Source organism: Heteronotia binoei, chromosome 17, assembly GCF_032191835.1.
Source record: "Heteronotia binoei isolate CCM8104 ecotype False Entrance Well chromosome 17, APGP_CSIRO_Hbin_v1, whole genome shotgun sequence".
In the NCBI taxonomy this organism is placed as follows: domain Eukaryota; kingdom Metazoa; phylum Chordata; class Lepidosauria; order Squamata; family Gekkonidae; genus Heteronotia; species Heteronotia binoei.
In genome coordinates, this window is record NC_083239.1 from 12,389,195 (window position 1) to 12,410,238 (window position 21,044).

The 21,044-nt window shown below is 44.9% G+C and overlaps 1 protein-coding gene across 1 annotated transcript; it reads right to left on the reverse strand.

Annotated features, from left to right (window-relative positions):
* Window positions 1-2,210: 2,210 nt before the first annotated feature.
* On the reverse strand, window positions 2,211-8,346 carry PNRC2 (proline rich nuclear receptor coactivator 2). The gene is made up of 3 exons (XM_060257589.1): window positions 8,225-8,346; window positions 5,062-5,268; window positions 2,211-3,646 (listed from the first exon to the last, which is right to left on the reverse strand). The coding sequence occupies exon 3, from the start codon at window positions 3,626-3,628 to the stop codon at window positions 3,215-3,217; it is 414 nt and encodes a 137-aa protein (XP_060113572.1). The 5' UTR covers window positions 3,629-3,646; window positions 5,062-5,268; window positions 8,225-8,346; the 3' UTR covers window positions 2,211-3,214.
* Window positions 8,347-21,044: the final 12,698 nt, after the last annotated feature.

A 21,044-nucleotide genomic window follows, 5' to 3' on the forward strand; every position in this document is an offset into this window, starting at 1 on the left:
TGCTGCAAGTGTGGCAGCCAAAGACAGATGGCATCAACCAGGAGAACCCAACAGGACCTGCTTTAAAAAAACTCCTGCAGCTAACGAGCATTGGGGGAGTGATGGGGTGAGGCAGCCATCCAGTCCCCCACCTCTTTTTTTCTTGAAGTTCCAAATTCAGCAGCAAGCTGGAACCACAAGGGTGCTTCCCCAGCACCACAAGCAATCTTCAGGCTCTTCTGCTCTCCAAAATACCAGTTCCAGTTTTTGCAGTTTTATTTCCTGCCCATTCTGCAGCGTATCCAGCCACCCAGAATTTTACTCCCCATGTGCAAGAGCACAAACACATCCAGTACCTACCTCTAGGCAATGTTGGCCACTTACTGTTGATATAGAATCTATCCTGATCTTGAGCCAGAATAGGGGCCAAAGAGATTCTGCCTGCTGTACATGAACAGCAACCCAACATGCTCTGGCCAAAGGCAGCGGCAATGATGGCAGCACATCCCAGCCAAGGGCAGCAGGCAGGTATAAATGGACTGGCTGCATACAGCTGGAGGCCAAACCAGCCCTCCTTGTCCTTTATGGTTTCCAACTTTGGGGTGATCAGTCTCAAGATTTGGGCCCAGAAGACCCTGGGAAGGGACCTCAGCAGGGGTTATAATGCCCTAATACAGGACCTGGTCTACATTCAAACTGGTTTCCCCATTGCCTATGGGCCGTATGTTCAACATGTCTGTCCTAGACTACCCCATAGCTTCGAAAGACTGTCCTCTTTGGTGTGGCAAGATGTTATAGTGAGCTATTAATCACTGCTCTGCATGCTGGATGAAATGAGCTGTCCCAAATTAAGTCTGCTTCCTCACAAGACGGCAGAGGCATCTTAGAGGCACCAAGGGAACTTTGCCTTTGAAAAGCTGAAGCTGTAGTGGCTCCCAGGTTTTTAATAATCCCTTCAAAATGGATGTGGATGCTGTTACTACTGGTGGCAGGGCTGATCTTCCTGCCCTTAATAATGTTCTCAAGTCACCATTTGCCAAAGATGCATGGCTGTTTGAATGCAAAGAACTAGTTCTCCCATGTTTAGCAAGTAAACTGGCTTAACAGTATCTGCTACCCGAATTATGATCATGGTTGGCAGTTTAGTATGCCTATCCAACAAGAAGCAGTTAAAAGTAGTAAAGACAACATTATAGGGGAAAGGTCAGGAATTTTATTGAATTTTGCTTCCAATTAAAGTAATGCAGTCAAATACAGAATTTAGAACACATTAAAATTACATTGGCTATAGTAATATTGAGTTACCATGGGTCAATCTGGGACACAGGACAATACATTTTTGTACAATACCCAATTTTAGTCTTATTTGGGGAAGTGGTATAAGTTTTGATGGTTGCTAAAAGATTTTGAATGTATACACTGGTAGATAGCCAAGTACCTCTGACACTATGTTCTTCAGCATATTTTCCTTGTTCAACTTCTGCCAATTAACTAATTAATTATAACTAGACACATTTACTATGAAAGATATTCTGATTTTGATACAAAGTCCAGTGATCCATACAAAATCTAAACATCGTATATGTTGGTTGCCAGCAAATTTCAGATATAAGACTAATAGGAGAAATTTTATAAAACTTCTTTGAACTGGTTTTACAATATGCCAAGAATTTAAAGGGCCAAGCTCAAATATAATTCCAGGCTAAATATTGTCTCTAATGCAGGAATCTCAAATAGGATCAGACATCACAGTTGTACTGGCAGGCTTGCATGTTACATGAGAATTACATTTATAAACATCCAGTATTGTGGTGATGGTTTGTCTTGGCTAGTCACTTAATACATTCAAAACGGAAGCAACCCTGGTTGCAATCCAGCAGTTTTGTATACTTCAGTCCCACAGAAATCAGAGGGCTGCAGAATGCTTAACTGCCACAGGATTGCATCCTAAGCACACTTCATTTGTCCTGTTAAATTAACAGGAATTGCTTCAAGTGTTCCTAGGATCATAGCCTAAGGATGCAATACAGCTTCATTAAAATTAATGTGCTATTGCAATTAATGAAAACTGAACTGCACAACTTAGCTTTAAAAGTTTATCTTCTGCCATCAAGAGCTTCTCTTTGCACCATGTTTACATTAAAGCCAAACATGGGTCACACCCTCACTGTTACTCAAGTGCAAGGGCACACACATGTGCTTTTCAGATTTTTTAAACTTTTTTTAAAAAAAAATCATGCCATGAGCTCAGCATGGTCTTTTTTTTTTACATTCAGCTGTTTTGTACTAAAAATACTTTTATTCTGGCAGGAAAGCCCAGCATAAATTTACATATGCTACAAAGTTTTACAGTTATTTACATGGCTCTTCTTCCATATGTAAAAGATGTTTTTTACACTTGCGAACCCTCAAACATATTCATCTAATTTCAGACTGGCCTCAACAGTTCTATATCATCAAGAGATACAAAAACAACACAAAATGTATTTAGAATACAGCTCAGTGAAACACACTGTGAAGGATAACACTTAAAAGCATTTGGCAGTCATCTGGCAATGCAAAAATGCTTTTGAGTTGGCACACTTACAGGGTGGTTGTGTTCCCCTAGGTTTATGCAAAAAAGATCAAATGTAGAATCATGTTTCTGTTTTTACTAAACAAGTGCTGCACAAAATTTGTTTCCCGAATTCATTTGATCATAGGACTTTGCCTGCCCAAATCTTTTCAGATGATGAGTCAGCCAACTGTTAAAACAAATACATGATGTTACTTTTTTAAAAAGAAAAAATTTAGGTATTTTCTAAAAATTTAAAACCAGATAGTTGCTTTTACTTTAGCACCTACAGTATTTTATAGAATGCAGGCAATCATTTGTGCAATTATTTTATAGTGGAAAAATGGTCAACTGGAGTTAATTTTTACTTCCCCTAAAAAGGGAATTGTGCCTAATGAGAACACACAAGTTGGATGGTCTAAAAAACAGGCACTGAGACCTGTAACCAGGAATTCGTACAAGCTGCCTATCAGTTTAACAGCACAGAGAAATAGGTACAGTGCACAGAGTCCCAGAAGGGTGACATATTAAGTAAAACATTCCCAAGGGGAGGATCCCCCCCCCCCAAAAAAAGTAAAAATTCTCACAGTTAATCTGAATTCCTTAAGATGTACTTGGGGCTGCATTTTGAAACCCAACATTACAGACTTTGAAAGTATAAAATGTTCGGTGTTTTCCACTTCAAGCCTGAACTTTAAGTAGAGTCTTCAACTGAAACGTCATGATATCTTTATCAGCAGGGTTTAGTGAAACTGTGACCCAATGACTTGGTGGCTTAGGAAGAACACTTGGGGAAGGTGGCTCACTGAATTTTGCTCCAGCATAATTTTGGTTGGTCTGAGGCATGAAGAGTGCCGTGGATAAAGCTGGATCCCAATTCTGGCTAGTCGGGAAATGCACGGTGTTCTTTCCCCCACTCTGCATGGCGTGCCACGCTGCAGATGGTGGACTACATCCATGTCCTCTTTCTTTCTTGTGGATTTTCTTCATCTGGGAATTCTGATCTTTGTTCTTCTTCCTGTTTAGCTGCTGATGGTTCTTGTTAACGTTTCTGGACTGGGTAGATGGAATGTTAAACCTTTCTCCACCCCCCATTTTCAACTTAAGTGTCACCTATTCAGGGAAAAAGAACAAGCGCAACTGTCATACAAAACAAGTATTTTCTGGAAGGTACAGTGTACACTACATATTACTTTTTCTCTGCAAAGAGAATACCAAACCTCAGTATAGTTAATGGCTGTTACATGTTACAAGGATTCCCCAGACAACTTGCACCCCAACTCCTTTGTTGCTGGCTTAGCGGGGAGTCAGTGAGGAGTTCTGGTTGCCCTCTCAGGGGGGCAGGTGATGGACTTGTGGCTCAGTGGAGGGCAGCAAGGACTCCTGCACCCCCACCTGACTCCCTCCATGCTACCTTAATGGGTGGTGGGGAGGGTTTCTTCCCTCCATTGCCAGAAGCTTTCCCCCATCACCAATGCTTGTGGGAGCCCCATGTGACTCCCATTTTGTTTGTGCAGACAACGTCATCAAACAATGGAACCTAGACATGTGATTGTGTTGTTTCATGGATGCAATGTACTGAGAACCGAGACGGTTTGAAGGCAACATGGTTTATTCAGTAGCACATTACAAGAGCAGCACATTACACATTAAAAAGCACTGGCGGGGGGCAGGGGGAGAAGACAGTGTCAGGCCCTTGAGTGAGGCAGCAGACACCCATAGTACGTCAAATCTGAGCTCCCTTCCTGCAGTATCCCACCTTCTATCGGGTCTGCTGGGATATCAGTTCCAGTTCTATTTGTATTATGCCCTGATTAGTTGTCTTCCATCTGAAACTGAGTAATCTTAACTGTTTTCTTATTTTAATTGTTAAATTTATTGTTAATTTTTATTGTTCACTGTTCCGCGTTTAAACCCTGCTCACGGGATAGGGCAGAATAGCAATCAACAAAATAAATAAATAAGTGATAAGGAAGGTCCCAACAGAAATTTTTCCCAAGTTGCTATTAACTCCAGGCAGGGAAAAAGACAGTATCTCCAACTTTGTAAACCAATCTGTCTACCAAAGACAAACCTACAAGAACTTTGTTCCCAAATACAACAAAAGGTTTGCTGGAATAACATGCGAGTCTACTTCTTATATCCTAAAACATCGTCTGAAACATCACTTTCATATAGGTATAACAAAAAATAAGAAGATTCACAGTACAGATGGATACGTATGATTTGGCTATTTACACTGAAAACTTAATATGCCATACTGAACATTCTTGCAAACACATTCTACAAGCAACACTCCACCCAAATAATTTAATAGATAAAGCACCAAAATATTGAGTTATTAAACACAGCTACTTCAAAACTTTCCCACTAGAATACAATCGTAAGGATGTCGTACATTTTAACACTACAGTCCCAATCCTTAATCAAAGGAACAGGAAGCAATGAAATGGTCTTAAAAGTCAACTCTGAACTGAGAAGATTTCACAGCACTCTTCAGGTTGCATTACAGTTACTGTTCCCTTTACCTTTCAGTTTTCTTTTCAGAGTCCACAGTCTCCACCTCCTGCCCTCTTTCTTGCTGCCAGACCTGAAAGAATAGATGCTGCCTCTTGTTGGACCCTTTCCTTTGCCTGGAAATGGTAGTTCTCATGGGCCGATATGCTGTTTTCAGCCACGAAGCCGAGCCCAACATCGGATTCTCGGCACACGGGCTTTAAGGGTAGAAGTCCCAGCTCTAAAAAGAAAAAAATCTGATTAAGTGCTAAAATAATGTTCCTCGTCAGAAAACAGTATAGTTTGGGAAAGACCACTATGGTAGTCACATAAGAGTGAATTGACCAGTCCTATATCCTGCCACATGGTTACCAACCAGACCCTCCTAGAAGGCCTTCAAGCATGGTAGGGACGGACAAGACCTCAGTGCTGATGACTCCCAGCCACTAGCCTCTCAACAGGAAGATGTGCTTTGTCTTTCTTCACTTTACTAGCTACATTCATATTTAAACATAAGTTTGTTATTATTTCTTCTCTCTTCTAATGTGGATTTTCAATTCTGGAATTCTGTGTACTAGGTTTGTTGGAACGATCTGTTTGTTCCAGGTCTGTCCATATGAAACAGCTCATTTAGACTATATTAAACCTTTCACTTAAACACAGGGCATTTTTGGTAGAAAAAGCCCAGCAGAGATTCATTTGCATATTAGGCCACACCTCTGATGCCAATGCAGCAGGAACTGTGTTCCTGCTCAAAAAAAGCCCTGCTTAAACATATTGCTCAAACTTCATTAAATAAAAGACTCTTTAAATGAAGTCCAGCATCTAAGAACTTTGTATCCCACATACATTTTTTTAAACATTCGCATCAACTGAGCAGTCTGTTAGACCCGAACCATTGCAGAAAATGCAGTAATTAACTCCCCGAAGACAAATACTGGAAACCCTCTAAGAATCTTAGTACTTCGGATATAACAAAGTCCTCTCATACTGTTTCAGGTTTCTTTCACGGAACACAAATGGCTCTTTGAAGAAACGAGTAAGTACCCGCAGTACACAGTTCTCACTATATGTAGCATCTCACTCATATTTGCAACGAAGTGCATGCCAGTATCCTACTTCCAAAAAAGCAGGCCCTATCCCCAACACACACAAGTCTAGTCTTGTCCAGCAAGACACACTTTGGCCATTGATTTCAATGCAATTTGATAGTCCGGCTCTGCATAGGAACATTCTTATTACCATAATACTACTGTAACAATACCACAAAGAAATTAGGTTATCTTCCCCACTCACAACACCTCCTTTCCTACAAGGCTCCCAAATATAATCATTCCATTTTCTTTTCCCCACAAGCAGAAAACAACAACAACCCCTAAAGTTTTGCTATTCAACAAAAGCTTACAACATTTTACTCGTTTCCCAAAACTCTTTGCAAAGGATGAGGTTACACACCAACCACGGGCAAAACACTTTTGATCTCACACCAAACCACACAGCTCTCCTCACCATTTATTCCCACACACACACACACACACACACACGGGGGAGGGAGCACTCCTAGGTTTAAATATGTGCCACTGTCAACTATGGCTTGGGCATAACCAGGGTTGCTTGCCAGGTCTGTGAAAATACCTGGAGACTTTGGGAGTGGGTCTGGGGAGGGTGGGGGTTTGAGGAGGGGAGCAGCCTCAGCAGGGTACAATGCCATGGAGTGCACAATTCAAAGCAGCCATTTCCTCCGGGGGAGGTGATCTCTGCCAACTCGAGATCAGCTGTAAAAACAAGAGTTCTCCAGGTCCCATCTGGAGGCTGGCAACCGGAGACATAATGTATAGAGCCTGCCCTCCAAAACCACCATTTCATTCAAGGGAAGGGATGTAAGTGTGGCGACCCAACTGTAATTCCAGAACTGCAGGCCCCACCTGAAGGCTGACAACCCAAATGCAGGATTCTTGAGCCAGCGCCAGATCCTCCACGATCTGATACACAAAGACTTTCCCCCAGGGAGCGGAAAAGAAGCTAATCCCTTCCCCCAGAAAAATACTAAATGCATGCACCCTTTCCTTCATTAAAAAAGTTATCTCGAGTACCAAACGGTTCCAAAGACCTAAAAATTTTGCCCCTAATTTTTTTTGGGGGGGGGGGTTGTCTTCCGGGCAATTTATTCCTCTGCCTTTTATTTTTCTCAACACCAGGAGCCCTCCTCCTAATACACACGGCTCTCATTCACTTTCCTTCAGCCTCCCCAAATCCCTCCCCACTTCACACCCTTGTTATTCACCCCTATTTCCTTCTCCCCTCATTTATTAGTCACTACGGAGGCCAGCCCCATTCGCGCACGTAGTATGAACATTCCCTCCCCCCAACATAGGGTTGCCGAGTCCAATTCAAGAAATAGCTGGGGACTTTGGGGGTGGAGCCAGGAGACATTAGGGGTGGAGCCAAGATCAAGGCTGTGACAAGCATAATTGAACTCCAAAGGGAGTTCTGGCCATCACATTTAAAGGGACGGCACACCTTTTCAATGCTTTCCTTCCATAGGAAATAGTGAAGGATAGGGGCGCCTTATTTTGGGGCTCATAGAATTGGACCCCCTGGTCCAATTTTTTTGAAACTTGGTGGGTATTTTGGGGAGAGGCACTAGATGCTATACTGAAAATTTGGTGTCTCTACCCAAAAAAACAGCCCCCCCAGAGCCCCAGATACCTGCAGATCAATTCTCCATTATTTTTTATGGGAATAAATCTCCATAGGGAATAACAGAGTTCCCAGCAGACATTTCCCTCCCCTCCCCCCGCTTTCTGACGACCCTGAAGCGGGGGGAGGGCCTCCAAACCGGGGGATCCCCTGCCCCCACCTGGGGATTGGCAACCCTACCCCAACACCTCCCGACTGGACTGGCCTCACTCATGTCTCCCCCTCCCCATGCTGTGTGCCCATTTGGGCACGTTTACTTTGGAGCAAGCCTCCCATTCACTTAACCACAACCAGCATCTACTGCGTAGGTTCCCCATATCGATTCCGTCCTCGTTTGGTGAACAGCCGCCTCCTCTCCCCCGGGGAAGTGCCCAGGCTCCCCCCCCCCCACCGCTTGTTCATCCATGATGGCGGCCCGTTCTCTCGCCCCCGCAGAGCTTTCTCCCCTCCCCAAGTTCGCACGGGCGGCTGCTGCCCCGCGTCGCCTCCTTACACCTCTCTAGGCGCAGTCTAAACCGCTCCGTTCGTCGCGCAGCTTCTGCTTTCGCCTTCCTCCAAGACAGCGGCGTACACAAAATGGCGGCCGCCTTCCCGACCTGATGATCAGCGAAGGGGGAGGGAAGAAAAAAAATTAAACATCCCCACCTCCTCTCCAGCAATCCGACCAATGACAGTGCGAGGCATACGAAAAGGTAGCCAATAGAAACAGCGTCCGCCTGTTGCTAAGGTGAGGGAGGGCTTAGTGGGAGGAGAAAAGAAAAAAGGGAAGCGGCTGTCGGCTGTTGTTTCGTTTTGAATACTCTACAGGGAGAGGAGCATGTCGGGAAAATGCGGCGGGGGGGGGGAAGGTTGCTGATGGGAAGAGAAGAGCACGATGGAATTAAAGTGAGCAAAACGGAGAGAGAAGTTGGGCAGGCTTTTTGGAGCTTACCACCAAACAAGCACATTTTTCATTTATTTTTTTGGCTAAATTCAAAAAGCTGGCCTTCTCTGAGATCGTGAATCTTGTGAGCGTAGGGAGCAACCCTGTATAAGAAAAGAGTCCGTTTAACTCAGACAAAAGCATGTTTCAATTTGTCAGTCTCCTTCCTCTCTACCCGGGACGCGTGTTTTCCTTCATAAATTGTACTGAAATTGACAAACGTACTGCGGCTGTCATCACCTATATTACATTGAAATTGACAGCGCGTCTCTGCAATCAACACGGGGGCACTTTGTAGTCTGGCGACTGCTTACTTTTTGAATGAAATATGGACTGAAACAATAAATAATTGAATGTTTGAATTGATGAGACGGAGTCAATTTTTTTGGAACAAAAGTAGTTTATTGTAGTAGAGATATCTTTGTAACAGTGTTCTTTTTTTTGGCTAAATCCCCAGTTGGGGGCAGAGGATCTCCTGGTTTGGAGGCCCTCCCTCCAACTTCAGGGTTATCAGAAAAGGGTGGGGGGGGGCTACTGGGCTCCATTATACCTTATGGAAACCAGTCCCCATAGGGTGTAATGGAGAATTGATCTTGGGGGGGTGGGCGGGTGTTTTGAGGCAGAGGCACCAAAGTTTCAGCATAGCATCTAATGCCTCTCCTCAAAAAATAAAACTAAAACCCCAGGGTCCAAAAAGATTGCACCAGGGGTCCAATTCTATGAGCCCCAAAAGAAGGTGCCCCCGTCCTGCATTATTTCCAATGGAAGGAAGACATTTTTTAAAAAAATGTGAGGGCAAGAACTCCCTTCAGAGTTCTATCAGGCTGTTGGCAACCTCTTGCTCCAGGCTCCACGCAGAAAGTCTTCTCGCTCTGCCTCCAAAGTCCCCAGGTGTTTCCTGAGTTGGACCTGGCAAGCCTAAAACCTCCGCAGAAGCCTCTGAATCAGGCCCATAGGTAAGGGGGGGGGGGGAGCAGGCCGCTCTGTTAACCCCCCCCCCCTTCCATTGGAGGGCCTCCAGGATCTGCGGCAAAGGGAGGGCGAGACCAGCGGGCCGTGCCACCTGCGCCCTCCTCCTGCTCCCTTTCGCCCCACGCAAGCGAGGCCAGTCGGGCGACCCAAGCGCCCCAGCCAAGGAAGCTCCCCCGAGGGCGACGCGGGCGCACCGTCCCGTCAAGGCGAACCCTCTCCGGTTCTCTGGGGCATGCCTGGGCTGGGCTGTGCAGCAGCAGCAGGGTCTTTTGCTGGAGGCGGCGTCCCTTCCTCTGCTCGCCGGTTGCAGCAGCCCCTCGCCCGCCCCGGACCAGCAGGAGTGGCAGCCGGATCCGGGCTTCGTGCCAGGCGCCGCGCCTCTGGGCAGAGCAAGCTCCCAGCCAGCCAGCCTGCCCGAAAGAAGAAGCCCTCGAAACGGGGCGCTGGAGGGAAGCTGCCGAGGAGGGGCAGTGGCTCAGTGGTAGAGCTTCTGCTTGGGAAGCAGAAGGTCCCAGGTTCAATCCCTGGCATCTCCAAAAAAGGGTCCAGGCAAATAGGTGTGAAAAACCTCAGCTTGAGACCCTGGAGAGCCGCTGCCAGTCTGAGTAGACAAGACTGACTTTGATGGACCGAGGGGAGTCTGATTCAGTATAAGGCAGCTTCATATGTTCATATATGTTCATATTTCTTTAAAGAAGCGGGCTGGCTGGCCGGGAAGCCCAGCAGACGCGAGACACTGGGGAAGGGGGGGGGGGACAAGTTCAAGCCTCTCGCAGCCAAGCCCCGTGGCCCCCTCCCCACCAATTTTTTTTAGCTCCCAGGCCCCTCCACCCAAACTTTTCTGCCCATGGGGCTGCTCTGAATCCTAGTGCCAGGAGGTATCCTCAGGGGAATCCCTTGACCTATATGCTGGACCTATATTCCTGGACCTCCAGAGGAACTGGTTGGCCACTGTGTGAGACAGGAATCTGGTCTGATCCAGGAAGACTCTTTCTCTGTTCTTATGTTATTCTTCCTTTTTTGGGGAGGCGGGGTGGTGTATGAAGCAATACATCTCTCACTATAAAGGAAGACAATTTGCTTCTGTTGCCTGGTAGCTCCCTAATCTCCAGTTAGGATAATGTGGTCAACCAGCCATGAAGTGGCCCCAAAACTATTTTATTTAGCCTCTAGCAGGCTTGCCAAATTTAAATCAAAATATGGTTAACCAAAGAGAATGAGAATAGCTGTGCAGTCTATCCTAAACAGAATTAAACGCTTGACGTTAATTAGAAAAGGAAAAGGTTTTCCAAGTTGGAAAATGGCCAGAAGTTCAAAGCCAGGTATCTCCTTGGATTGTATAATTATGCTTACGCACATGTGGTTTGTAAGCGTGAAGCCTTCACTTCTCCCTGGTAACATAATTAAAATGCAGTTCTAGGTCCTAAAACACTCTCTGTAGAGTTTCTTCCAAGGAAATGGTGATGGAAACTACCATCAAGTTCTAGCTGACATATGGTGACCCCTCATGAAGTTTTAATGGCAAGAGACACGGAGGATCAGCTTCCTCAGTCGTCTCCCTTCCAAATACTAACCAGGGACAACCCTACTTAAGAATAGTTGAGATCAGGCTAGCCTGGGCTACCTGGGTCAGGTTGACAGCCTCCAGGTGGCACCTGGAGATCTCCCACTATTACAATTGATCTCCAGGCAACCGAGATTAATTCCCCTAGAGAAAATGGCTGCTTTGGAAAGTGAACTGCATGGCATTATACCCTACTAAGGTTCCTCTCTTTCCCACCCCCCCCCCCCCCGCCCTACTCTCCAAATCACCAGCTATTTCCCAACCCAGAACTGGCAATCCTAGTCAAGAGCCACAAAGAAATACAAGTTAGTAAGAAATTGTAGGCCAAGAAAACAGTGGTTCTATTTTGGATTAATATCGCCAAAACCACTATCGCAGTGATGCCCAATAGGGTACCTGTGGCTGTCACATCACCCACCAGTGGATGTCTATGTTGAGAGAGACTGGGTTCAGCAGAAGCCACTTCTTATGTCCACAACTGTAAAAGTTAAAATGGCTACTATCAACAGGAATAGAGGAGGTAGTGGGCAGATTATGGCTCGAGAAGCATGAAAAGGTACCACTTCTGCTATGGGGCAGGCTGACTGGCATCTTCTTTCTTGTGGCATGTGTCCACCAGCCCACCAACCTGTGTGCTGTATGTGGCAAGGAGGGGCCAGCAGTTTATGGTATAGCAGGCACGGCTCTTGCAAAGCTGCAGAAGAATGCCACCATCACAGCGCATGGACAGAACAAGGGGGTTTGACCAGTGTTCAGCATCTTGTTCTTGTACCAAGCTTGCAATGCAGCAAGCCCATTTCTCTGTCCTTTTACTAGTGTCTTATCAGGATATCTTCTCTCAGGGGGAAAGGGATCAGTTGTGAGTATATGCTTATACTGGAAGCCCAACAGTGGGAGTGTACCTTTATTCCTGGTTGCTGTTTTGTGTGAATAGGGCAATGTACAGATTTTCCATGCTGAGCATTTGGAGCAACTAGCAGACAAACTGTTATAATGTTATGATGCTGGTAGTAGATAGGGTCCCCTATCATCATCAAGCCGCATTCCATCAAGCCGCTGCCCCTCCCACACACAAAATACGGCGCACAAAAATGAACGCCGTATGTTTCCTTATGGGGGGGTGATGCAACAATCCCCGATGGGAGGTTAGGGATCCGCCCACCCCAAGGAATGCCAGGTGTTTCCTAAGGGGGGAAGGGGGGGGTCAGCCACAGGTGTAGCAGGCTTCATATTGTTTGGGGAAAGCATGTTTTGCAACACAGACGTTATTTAGAGAATTGTGGAGATGCAACAGTTCTAAACAGCCATAGTTTGGAGAGGAGACATACCCAACGGATAAAATGATGGCTTTAAAACTGAACACGGCTAACCTTATACGTGTAACACGTCCCCTTAACAGCATGTTGCATCAGGATGCATGTCGATACAACTCATGCTCTTTAACTTGTTCATTAATTATCTGGAGTCGGGAGTAAGCAGCAAAGTGGCCAAGTTTGCAGATGACACTAAATTGTTCAGGACGGTGAGAACCAGAGAGGATTGTGAGGCACTCCAAAGGGATCTGTTGAGGCTGGGTGAGATTCTACAAACCCTAATGATGTTACCAGCATTAACACTTAAATGTTTACAGGCATTTTGTTATTATATCTATCAGCAGCCATTTAAAAAATAGTAGAAGCACAATGAATAATTCCTGGCAGGCAGGGTTGGCAGAAAGCAGCACTTGCTAGCGGGCGGGGGAGGGGTGGTGAGGGATTAGGAGAAACACTTGGGTGTCCAAAAGGCTGAAGATGGACAATCCATGACAGGTAGGGGCAACAGGTAGACAAGGAAATTCAGATTAAGTGAATTCTTTGTTATTGTTATAAAAAACCTGAGTCCCACCTAGACCAATTCTGCATCCTTCCAGTGGTATGCATACCACTGGCTGAAAACTACTGTTTTAATGGGAAGAGTCTACAAGAGTTCTTATGCTTTTGCTTGTATAAGAGATCGTGCAAATGGTTTCAGAACCTCTTATGCAAGAAGAAGTGCATAATCCAACTTTGTTCTACTTCCTCAGATGATATCCCAGTGCAATGACAGCAGGCATTTCCATTTACATGCGGAAGAACACTCTGCATCCAACAGCCTGTCTTTTTTGAAATAATAACTTTTAGACAAAGGAGATGTGCCATGATACCTTTACTCAACTCAGTAGAGTCACCTCAGTCTCAGAGCTGCGAAAGTCTGTAACCTCCACATGGTAACCTGCTGACAAGCAGGGGGCGACATGACTTCTCGGGCTGTTTGAGAGCATATGTGCTACACGTAGGGTTGCCAAGTCCAATTCAAGAAATATCTGGGGACTTTGGGGGTGGAGCCAGGAGACATTGGGGTGGAGCCAGGAGCAAGGGTGTGACAAGCATAATTGAACTCCAAAGGGAGTTTTGGCCATCACATTTCAAGGGACCGTACATCTTTTAAATGCCTTCCTTCCATAGGAAATAATGAAGGATAGGAACACCTTCTTTGGGGGCTCATAAAATTGGACCCCCTGGAAACTTAGGGAGTATTTTGGGGAGAGCCACTGGATACTGGATACTATACTGGATACTATACTGAAAATTTGGTACCTGTACCTCAAAAAACAGGGCCCCCAGAGCCCCAGATACCCATGGATAAATTCTTCATTATTTTCTATGGGAATAAGTCTCCATAGGGAATCATGAGTACCCAGCAGACATTTCCCTCCCTTCCCCCCCGCTTTCTGATCACCCTGAAGCGGGGGAAGGGCCTCCAAACCGGGGGATCCCCCGCCCCCACCTGAGGATTGGCAACCCTAGCTACACGTTTATGAGCACTAAATGGTTCAGACGAAATGGTGAGAATTCTTCAGCTCAGCACTTTTCAAATGGTTTCTCTGCCAAAACTTTCCCCAGCTAAGTCTAAATAAAAGCAAGAAGTTCAGGCAAGGTGCATATTTCATTAACTGAGCGAATGCGTGCTTTTGCTGACATTAATCTGCCGACGTTCCTTATTTATTATATTTTAAAAGTTATGGTATAAATACCTACTTTTTAGCACCCACATGCTGTGAGTTCAGAGGAAGAAATAATTACAGTCCCAGGGGTTAAAATAATAATAGCTCTAATGACAAAGTCTTATCAGTTTTTGTTCCCATGATAGATAATATACCACAGCAACGAAGTGTTTTAAAATTCCACAATGGGGGCAAACCCTCCCCCCCCAAAAAAAACCCCCCAAGAAAAACAACTATGACCCAATAATTATAAATAATGTTGGTCTCAGAAATTATTATACTAAATATGCATGACCTTGAACTTGGATTCTTTTTTAATTTGTATTTTCTGGCTGGAATCATGAGGGGAGAGCTTGTGTCGCTATGAAAAAACAGATTATCTGCCCCACCCCCCCATCTCCTCTGTCCTTCATTGCTCTAACACCAGACCAGCTTGTGGGAGAAAGTAAGGGCCAAACTAGACATGTTTGTCTATTCTTCTTGCAGTCCTTAGACTAGACCCACAAAAGGAAAATACAAACATACAAAATTTCCAGAATTTTAAAATACTTAAATCATTTTTTAAAACAGTTTAAAATCTCATCTAAAATCTAGTAATTGCCTATTTTCTAATTACTATACATTTTTCATAACCTGAGTATCACCATGAAGAAACATCTGCCATTAATTCTATATGACTCTTACATTAAGTAAGTTATATTAAGGACCACTACATCTGGGCCACTGAATGATTATACCTTAATTTGCACTATGTGCCCACCCGCATTTGTTATATCATGTTGTTTTAATTGTATTTATTGGTTTTATTGCATGCGACCTGTTTTACTTGAATGTGATCCACCCTGAGCCCACCTGGGAAAGGGCGGAATATAAATTTACCAAATAAATAAATAAATACTAGGGGATTGCCTAGGGCGCCAGCCTTCTGAAGGTGATGAATGTGACTCCGTGATTTTAGTGCAGGGTGTGTGTGCCATAAGTTAGCCTTGCCCAGGGTGCCAGACAGTTTAGGGCCAGCCCTGTTGGTAGGCAATCTTAGGTTATCTATCAGATGGAAGGAGGAACTAGCTTTTTCTGAAAGGCCTGAATTTTTTTTCAGTCAGCGGTGGTCCCTGAAACGGGGGGGAGGGTCTCCAAACCGGGGGATCCCCTGCCCTCACCTGGGGATTGGCAACCCTAGGTGTGATGATCTCCTTATCTGCCACCTTATAATATGGGCATATGAAAAATGTGCTCTGTAGCCTCAACCTCCCTTAATAGGCAAGTACAGAGCCTTTCCGAGAAAAGAATGTACTTATATTTCCCTTTAAGAACAGCAGAAGGCTCTTCTAAACACTTTTATTTCCAAAAATGTTAAATAGTTTGCTGGTTCAACTGTATTTTTGATACTTGCCCATCATAGTATTTTGTAAGGTAGAGAAATTGTTTTAGCGTTCAATATCCTCAATTTTCTGCTTAACTTTTTTTTTTTTTTTTAATTTGCCTGGTCTATTCCACAGGTTAAGAGTGCCGGGGTGTGGGGAGCCAATTCTCAGCAGATAACTTTGAATGGATTTACACCAGTTTGATTGGAAGTTGTTACAATATATCAGAGAGAATAAACCTTGTGGGTTAAAATGTCCCTTCAGCCATAGATAGCTAGAATACAGACCCAGGCTACAACATTTATACACTCTGTCTCCAGTTTTACCCTAGCAGTTGACACACATTGAGGGAAACTAGCCATGATGTTTTGCCAAGTGTCTGGTTTGTATTCCTTTGGCCTGACTGTTATAGTGTTGCTGCCAGGTGGCAGCTACCAGGAAATACGTTCCCAAGCACTGCAAGCACCCAGTTTGGTCTGGGGCTGCAGTGTGGAGGGAGCAGGGACCAGCCTCTCCCCATTCCATTCCACAGCCCTTCTCTGAATCAGCCCCTCCAATGGGAGGATTTAGTGTCTGGCAGCTGCTGTCTGGTTGTAAGAGTGCTAAGGACACCATTCGCCCAGGAGCAATAGCCTCCAGGCTCCAAGTTCTATATTGAAAGTTGCCTCTTTACCAGGGAAAGTCCTGATTTTGTGGTCTTTGTCTCCGATATATCACTGTTCCAGTTCTGTGCCCTTTTTTGCCTTTTGGGGATATCTTATTAAAAAATGTTGTTAGTGTAAGTTGCTAGAATTGTCATCCTTTAGCTTTCTTCCTTAGACTCTCTAGAAGTTAAATCTCTGTGGGTGAGTCCTGGATGCATCTTGTTTCTAGGACAGACTTATAAAGCAGCACAGGCTGTTTTAGAGAAAGCGAGTCCAGGAAACTGCTGGCAGAAAAGTGCCTTTCATCCTGGGCTGAATTTTTGAAACCAAAGGTGGTCTTAGCCTTTGGGAATCGGAGGCAGCCGCCCTGGGCTCACCAGAGTTTCAACTGCTCACAGCCCTGCCCTGGGAAAGAACAGGGAGACCAGGTCTCAACTGCCAGGCATACCCAAACCCTCTCCAGAGCTTGGGCAGCTGACTTGGTTGCAGTGACTTGAGCCCTCCCCCTTAGCAGCTGGCTTGAGCCTGGGGTGGTTGTGGCCCCAACAGGGAGGTGGAAGGGTGCAAGGGGTGCAGTGATTCTGGATCTCCATCGTGGAGTTTTGCCCAGTAGACATCAGCTCCCCTGAAGAAAATGGCTGCTTTGGACTGTATAATTTGGAGAGTGGACTGTATTATACCCTCCTGGTGTCCCTCCCCAAACCTTGTCTCCTGTACACCCATACAGGAGAGCCAGTTTGGTGTAGTGGTTAAGTGTGCGGACTCTTATCTGGGAGAACCGGGTTTGATTCCCCACTCCTCCACTTGCAGCTGCTGGAATGGCCTTGGGTCAGCCATAGCTCTGGCAGAGGTTGTCCTTGAAAGGGCAGCTGCTGTGAGAGCCCTCTCCAGCCCCATCCACCTCACAGGGTGTCTGTTGTGGGGGAGGAAGGGAAAGGAGATTGTGAGCTGCTCTGAGACTCTTTGGAGTGGAGGGCGGGATATAAATCCAATATCTTCATCTACCTCACAGGGTGTCTGTTGTGGGGGAGGAAGGGAAAGGAGATTGTGAGCCGCTCTGAGACTCTTCGGAGTGGAGGGCGGGATATAAATCCAATATCTTCATCTACCTCACAGGGTGTCTGCTGTGGGAGAGGAAGGGAAAGGAGATTGTGAGCCGCTCTGAGACTCTTCGGAGTGGAGGGCAGGATCTAAATCCAATATCTTCTATCTTCTTCAAATCTTCAGGAATTTTTGAACCCAGAGTTGACAACCCTACCCCAGAATCACTAAGACTACCTGTTTGGACCAAAGTCTTGGCCCCCACCGCTACTGTAGCTTAGTGGGGAGGGGCACCTACACATGGCTCTTTCATACATATTGTGTGGCTCTTGAAGCCCCCACCATTGTCAGCCAGCTTGGAGAAGGCATTTGGCTCTTTAAATCACTTCTCCAAGCCAAGGGATGAGCCTGCAAGAATTAAATGTCCTCTTGGCTGCCTCCTGCTGACACTGCATTACTTCTTGCCCTTAGAAGGAATTATTTCTTGAGTTGGATTTACCATCTAATTCAAAGGGGATGGGAAACCTCATCTTGTATTTCAAGCCAAAGAAGTACAATTTTGGCCACATTGCTCAGATTAGCCAGATGTTGGGTGGAATGAGACCTCCTATAAGACCATTATGTCCAGTCTAACATTACCTAATTGCACTACTATTTTCAGCAGTGTGTTATAGGGGGCCTCAGATAGTGATCCTAATAACTGATAACTGCGACATTATACACATGTCCCTAATTTTAACTGTGAAAAGTTGGAGCCTAAAGGGTAGATAACTTCTGATGGGTCTGGGAAGAAAAAAAGGTAAAGAACTATGACTTACATAAAGTCGAGAAATCTCAGCCTCTGACCACTGGAAGACCACTAATCTGTGGGTTCTTATAGCAGATAAATACTTGTGAATTTGAAGCTTTTTATTTATTATCAAGCTGATATTATTTGTGTATTATCTATAATCTTTTTATTTATTATTATTTGTGCATTATCTATAATCTAAATTCATGCTGATTTTTGGAAAACAGCACACATACAGTCTCAGCCGTCGGTATTCCATACCAAACCTTTAATGGCATAATAGATTCAGATAAAAATACACAGAATATAAAAATTTAAACATTGGAGATAAAATCAAGATAAAACCGAGCTTACAGATGCATTCAAACATGGTCAGAATTAAATTTAAGGATGTCAGCCAGAAATTTTGCCACAGCCTCACTAACCACCCCCTCAGTATCACTCAATAAATAATAACAGGGTGGCAGAATAGACAAATCTGGAGAAAAAGAAAGCTTGCCAAATAAATCTTTACGGAGGTTATGGTATAAAGAACAATCAAGCAATATATGCTGGATTGAGTCAGGGGTATTTGCTCCACAGGAGCAAAGTCTGTCGGCTAAAGGGACTCGCTGATATCTCCCTTGTAAAACTTTGAAGGGAAACGCGTTTAGTCTAGCCAACATAAATGCCCTGCGATGACTTGGAGTTGGTATTCATGCTAGAGAGCCATATTCTGTTCTGTAACATCCAGGTATATCTGTATGGTTTCTAGATTTTCTGTAATATAAAGATTGTTTGGTAATGCAGCGAAATACTTTCATGATTTAGTCATTTCTTTGCTGACTTAAAGAAACTGTTGGCATTGTTTACCATTTAATTCCATGACAATGTCTCACAGGAGATTGACTTCACTGTTTGGCAGTGAATACACTGGAAACAGTGGCATTTTTAAGGGCCTCTTTTTGGCCTTGGGGAGTTATTTATGGTACTGATGATCAGTGCATTTATAGAACCCCAAAAATAGGGTTGCCCAGGGCTTTTTTTTTTTGTAGAAAAAGGCCAGCAGGAGCTCCCCCGTGCCTTCCCCAGTGCACTCATGTCACAACTCAGGAGGGTCTTACCAATTGCTACCACCACTCTGGGTTAAGGGTCTCCCTTGAGAAGGCCCAGAGTACTCTCTGAAGCCCTTCCAGGCCTCCCTTAGCTTAGGCCAAATAATGGGCATGAGGACCAGGCAGAGTTAACAACAAGGGGCGGGGGGGGGGGAGTTTATTTAAAAGGTCAGTGCAATATAACAAACAAGGTACATAAACAGTAAAAGGAGTGAAGGGAAAAATAAACAAATGCCCTAACACGTCTATCTATATAGTCCATCTAAACTAATACTAACACTTATCCCCTTGGGTAAGGGTCTTTCCCTTGCTTCCAGCTCTCCGGGCAACAGCCTGCCTCTGGCTCAGCCTTCCAGGGAAAGAACACCCACTTCCTGGGCTTGGCCTTTATATATTCTCTTTCCAGGCCCCACCCCTCTCTGAGCCTGTTTCCCTCCAAAACCCTCGCTACCCAATCAGAGGGACAGAGGGGATCCTGGGAAATGTAGGCTTTTCCCAGTAACTCCTAAGCTGGCTTCCCTGGGGCCTGCAGGCCTCGCTAGGCCCAGAATCATGACAACCCACCATAGCAGGCACACTGGGGAACGCGAAAGCCCTTGGGGAGGTGTTTAAAGATGCTTCCCTGCACCTTCCCCAGTGTGCCAGCCAGAGCCCTGGTCAGCCTAGGCAGAGTTCTGTGCACTCCTGCCCCCCAAAAGCCCTGGGGTTGCCAATCCTCAGTTGGGGGCAGGCGATACCCTGGTTTAGAAGCCCTCTCCCTGCTATAGGGTTAGCAGAAAGTGGTGGGGTGGGAAGGAAATGTCAGCTGGGCACTCCATTACACCCTATGGAGACCAATTCCCATAGGGTATAATGGAGAATTTATCTGTGGGTATCTGGGGCTCCGGGGGTGGGGAGTAATTTTTGAAAATTTCTTCCATATCAGTATCTACTGTTGGGGCATAAACTTGAATGATGATAATATTGATAGACTTTTCATGAAGTCTGGGTGACATTACTTGGTCAGACTTTGTATTATAGGCATGGACTGTTTGTGCGACATCTCATCTCACTATTATAGAAACTCCATTTCCTCTGTTTCTCATTTCCAGAATAAAACACTTTGTAATCTTCTGACTGAAAATATCCTAATCCATTCCACTTTAATTCATTCACTACCAAGAACACACTGTTTAAATGTTCTATTGCTCATTTTACGATTTTGAGTTTACCTTGATACATGCTTTTCATGTTCAATGTTCCTATTATATGCGTATAACAGCTTTGGGCTTTTTAGCCAATATCCCTCCCCCGAAAAATCAGTGCCTCCAAATGGTTGTCACATCTGGTGGGAAAAATTCATAGGCACATATACTTTTTCAGATTTTTGTGAATGCCCACGAAAGGGAAAAAAAATGTATAATCTCTTCCTGGAAACGGCAGCCCTAGGGTCTACAGTCTGGAAAGAAAACACATGTCCTTTGTGGAACAAGCTTCCAAAACCACTAACTCGGAAAGCATTTACTTACTCTGTGCAAATCAAGTCAACAGTTACCTGGCAAACATAGGAGGAACTTTTATCTCTGGGTAATGCAGGAAACTGATTATTGTATCTCAGCCTGGTGACTCAAACTTTAGACACTGCCTCAGACTAGTTTCAGGGAGGAACATGGCTAGAGGCCATCAGATGACTCATAAAACAGCGGGAGAGCAGGAAGTAATTCAGTGAGAAATAGCCACAGTCAGCCCCACTATTAAGGAGGGTGAGATGGACTGCCTCAGGTGGCAGATTTCTCAGTGTGGAATGCCAAAGTAGGAAGTCAAAAGGTGACTGGAACAACTGACAAGTTTGGCCTTGGAAAACAAAATGAAGCAGGGCAAAGGCTAATAGAGTTTTGTCAACAGAACAAGCTGGTCATAGCG

Excerpts from the sequence above, each read along its gene's own strand:
- PNRC2 (XM_060257589.1), bottom strand. The coding sequence starts at position 3,628 with ATGGGGGGTGGAGAAAGGTTTAACATTCCATCTACCCAGTCCAGAAAC.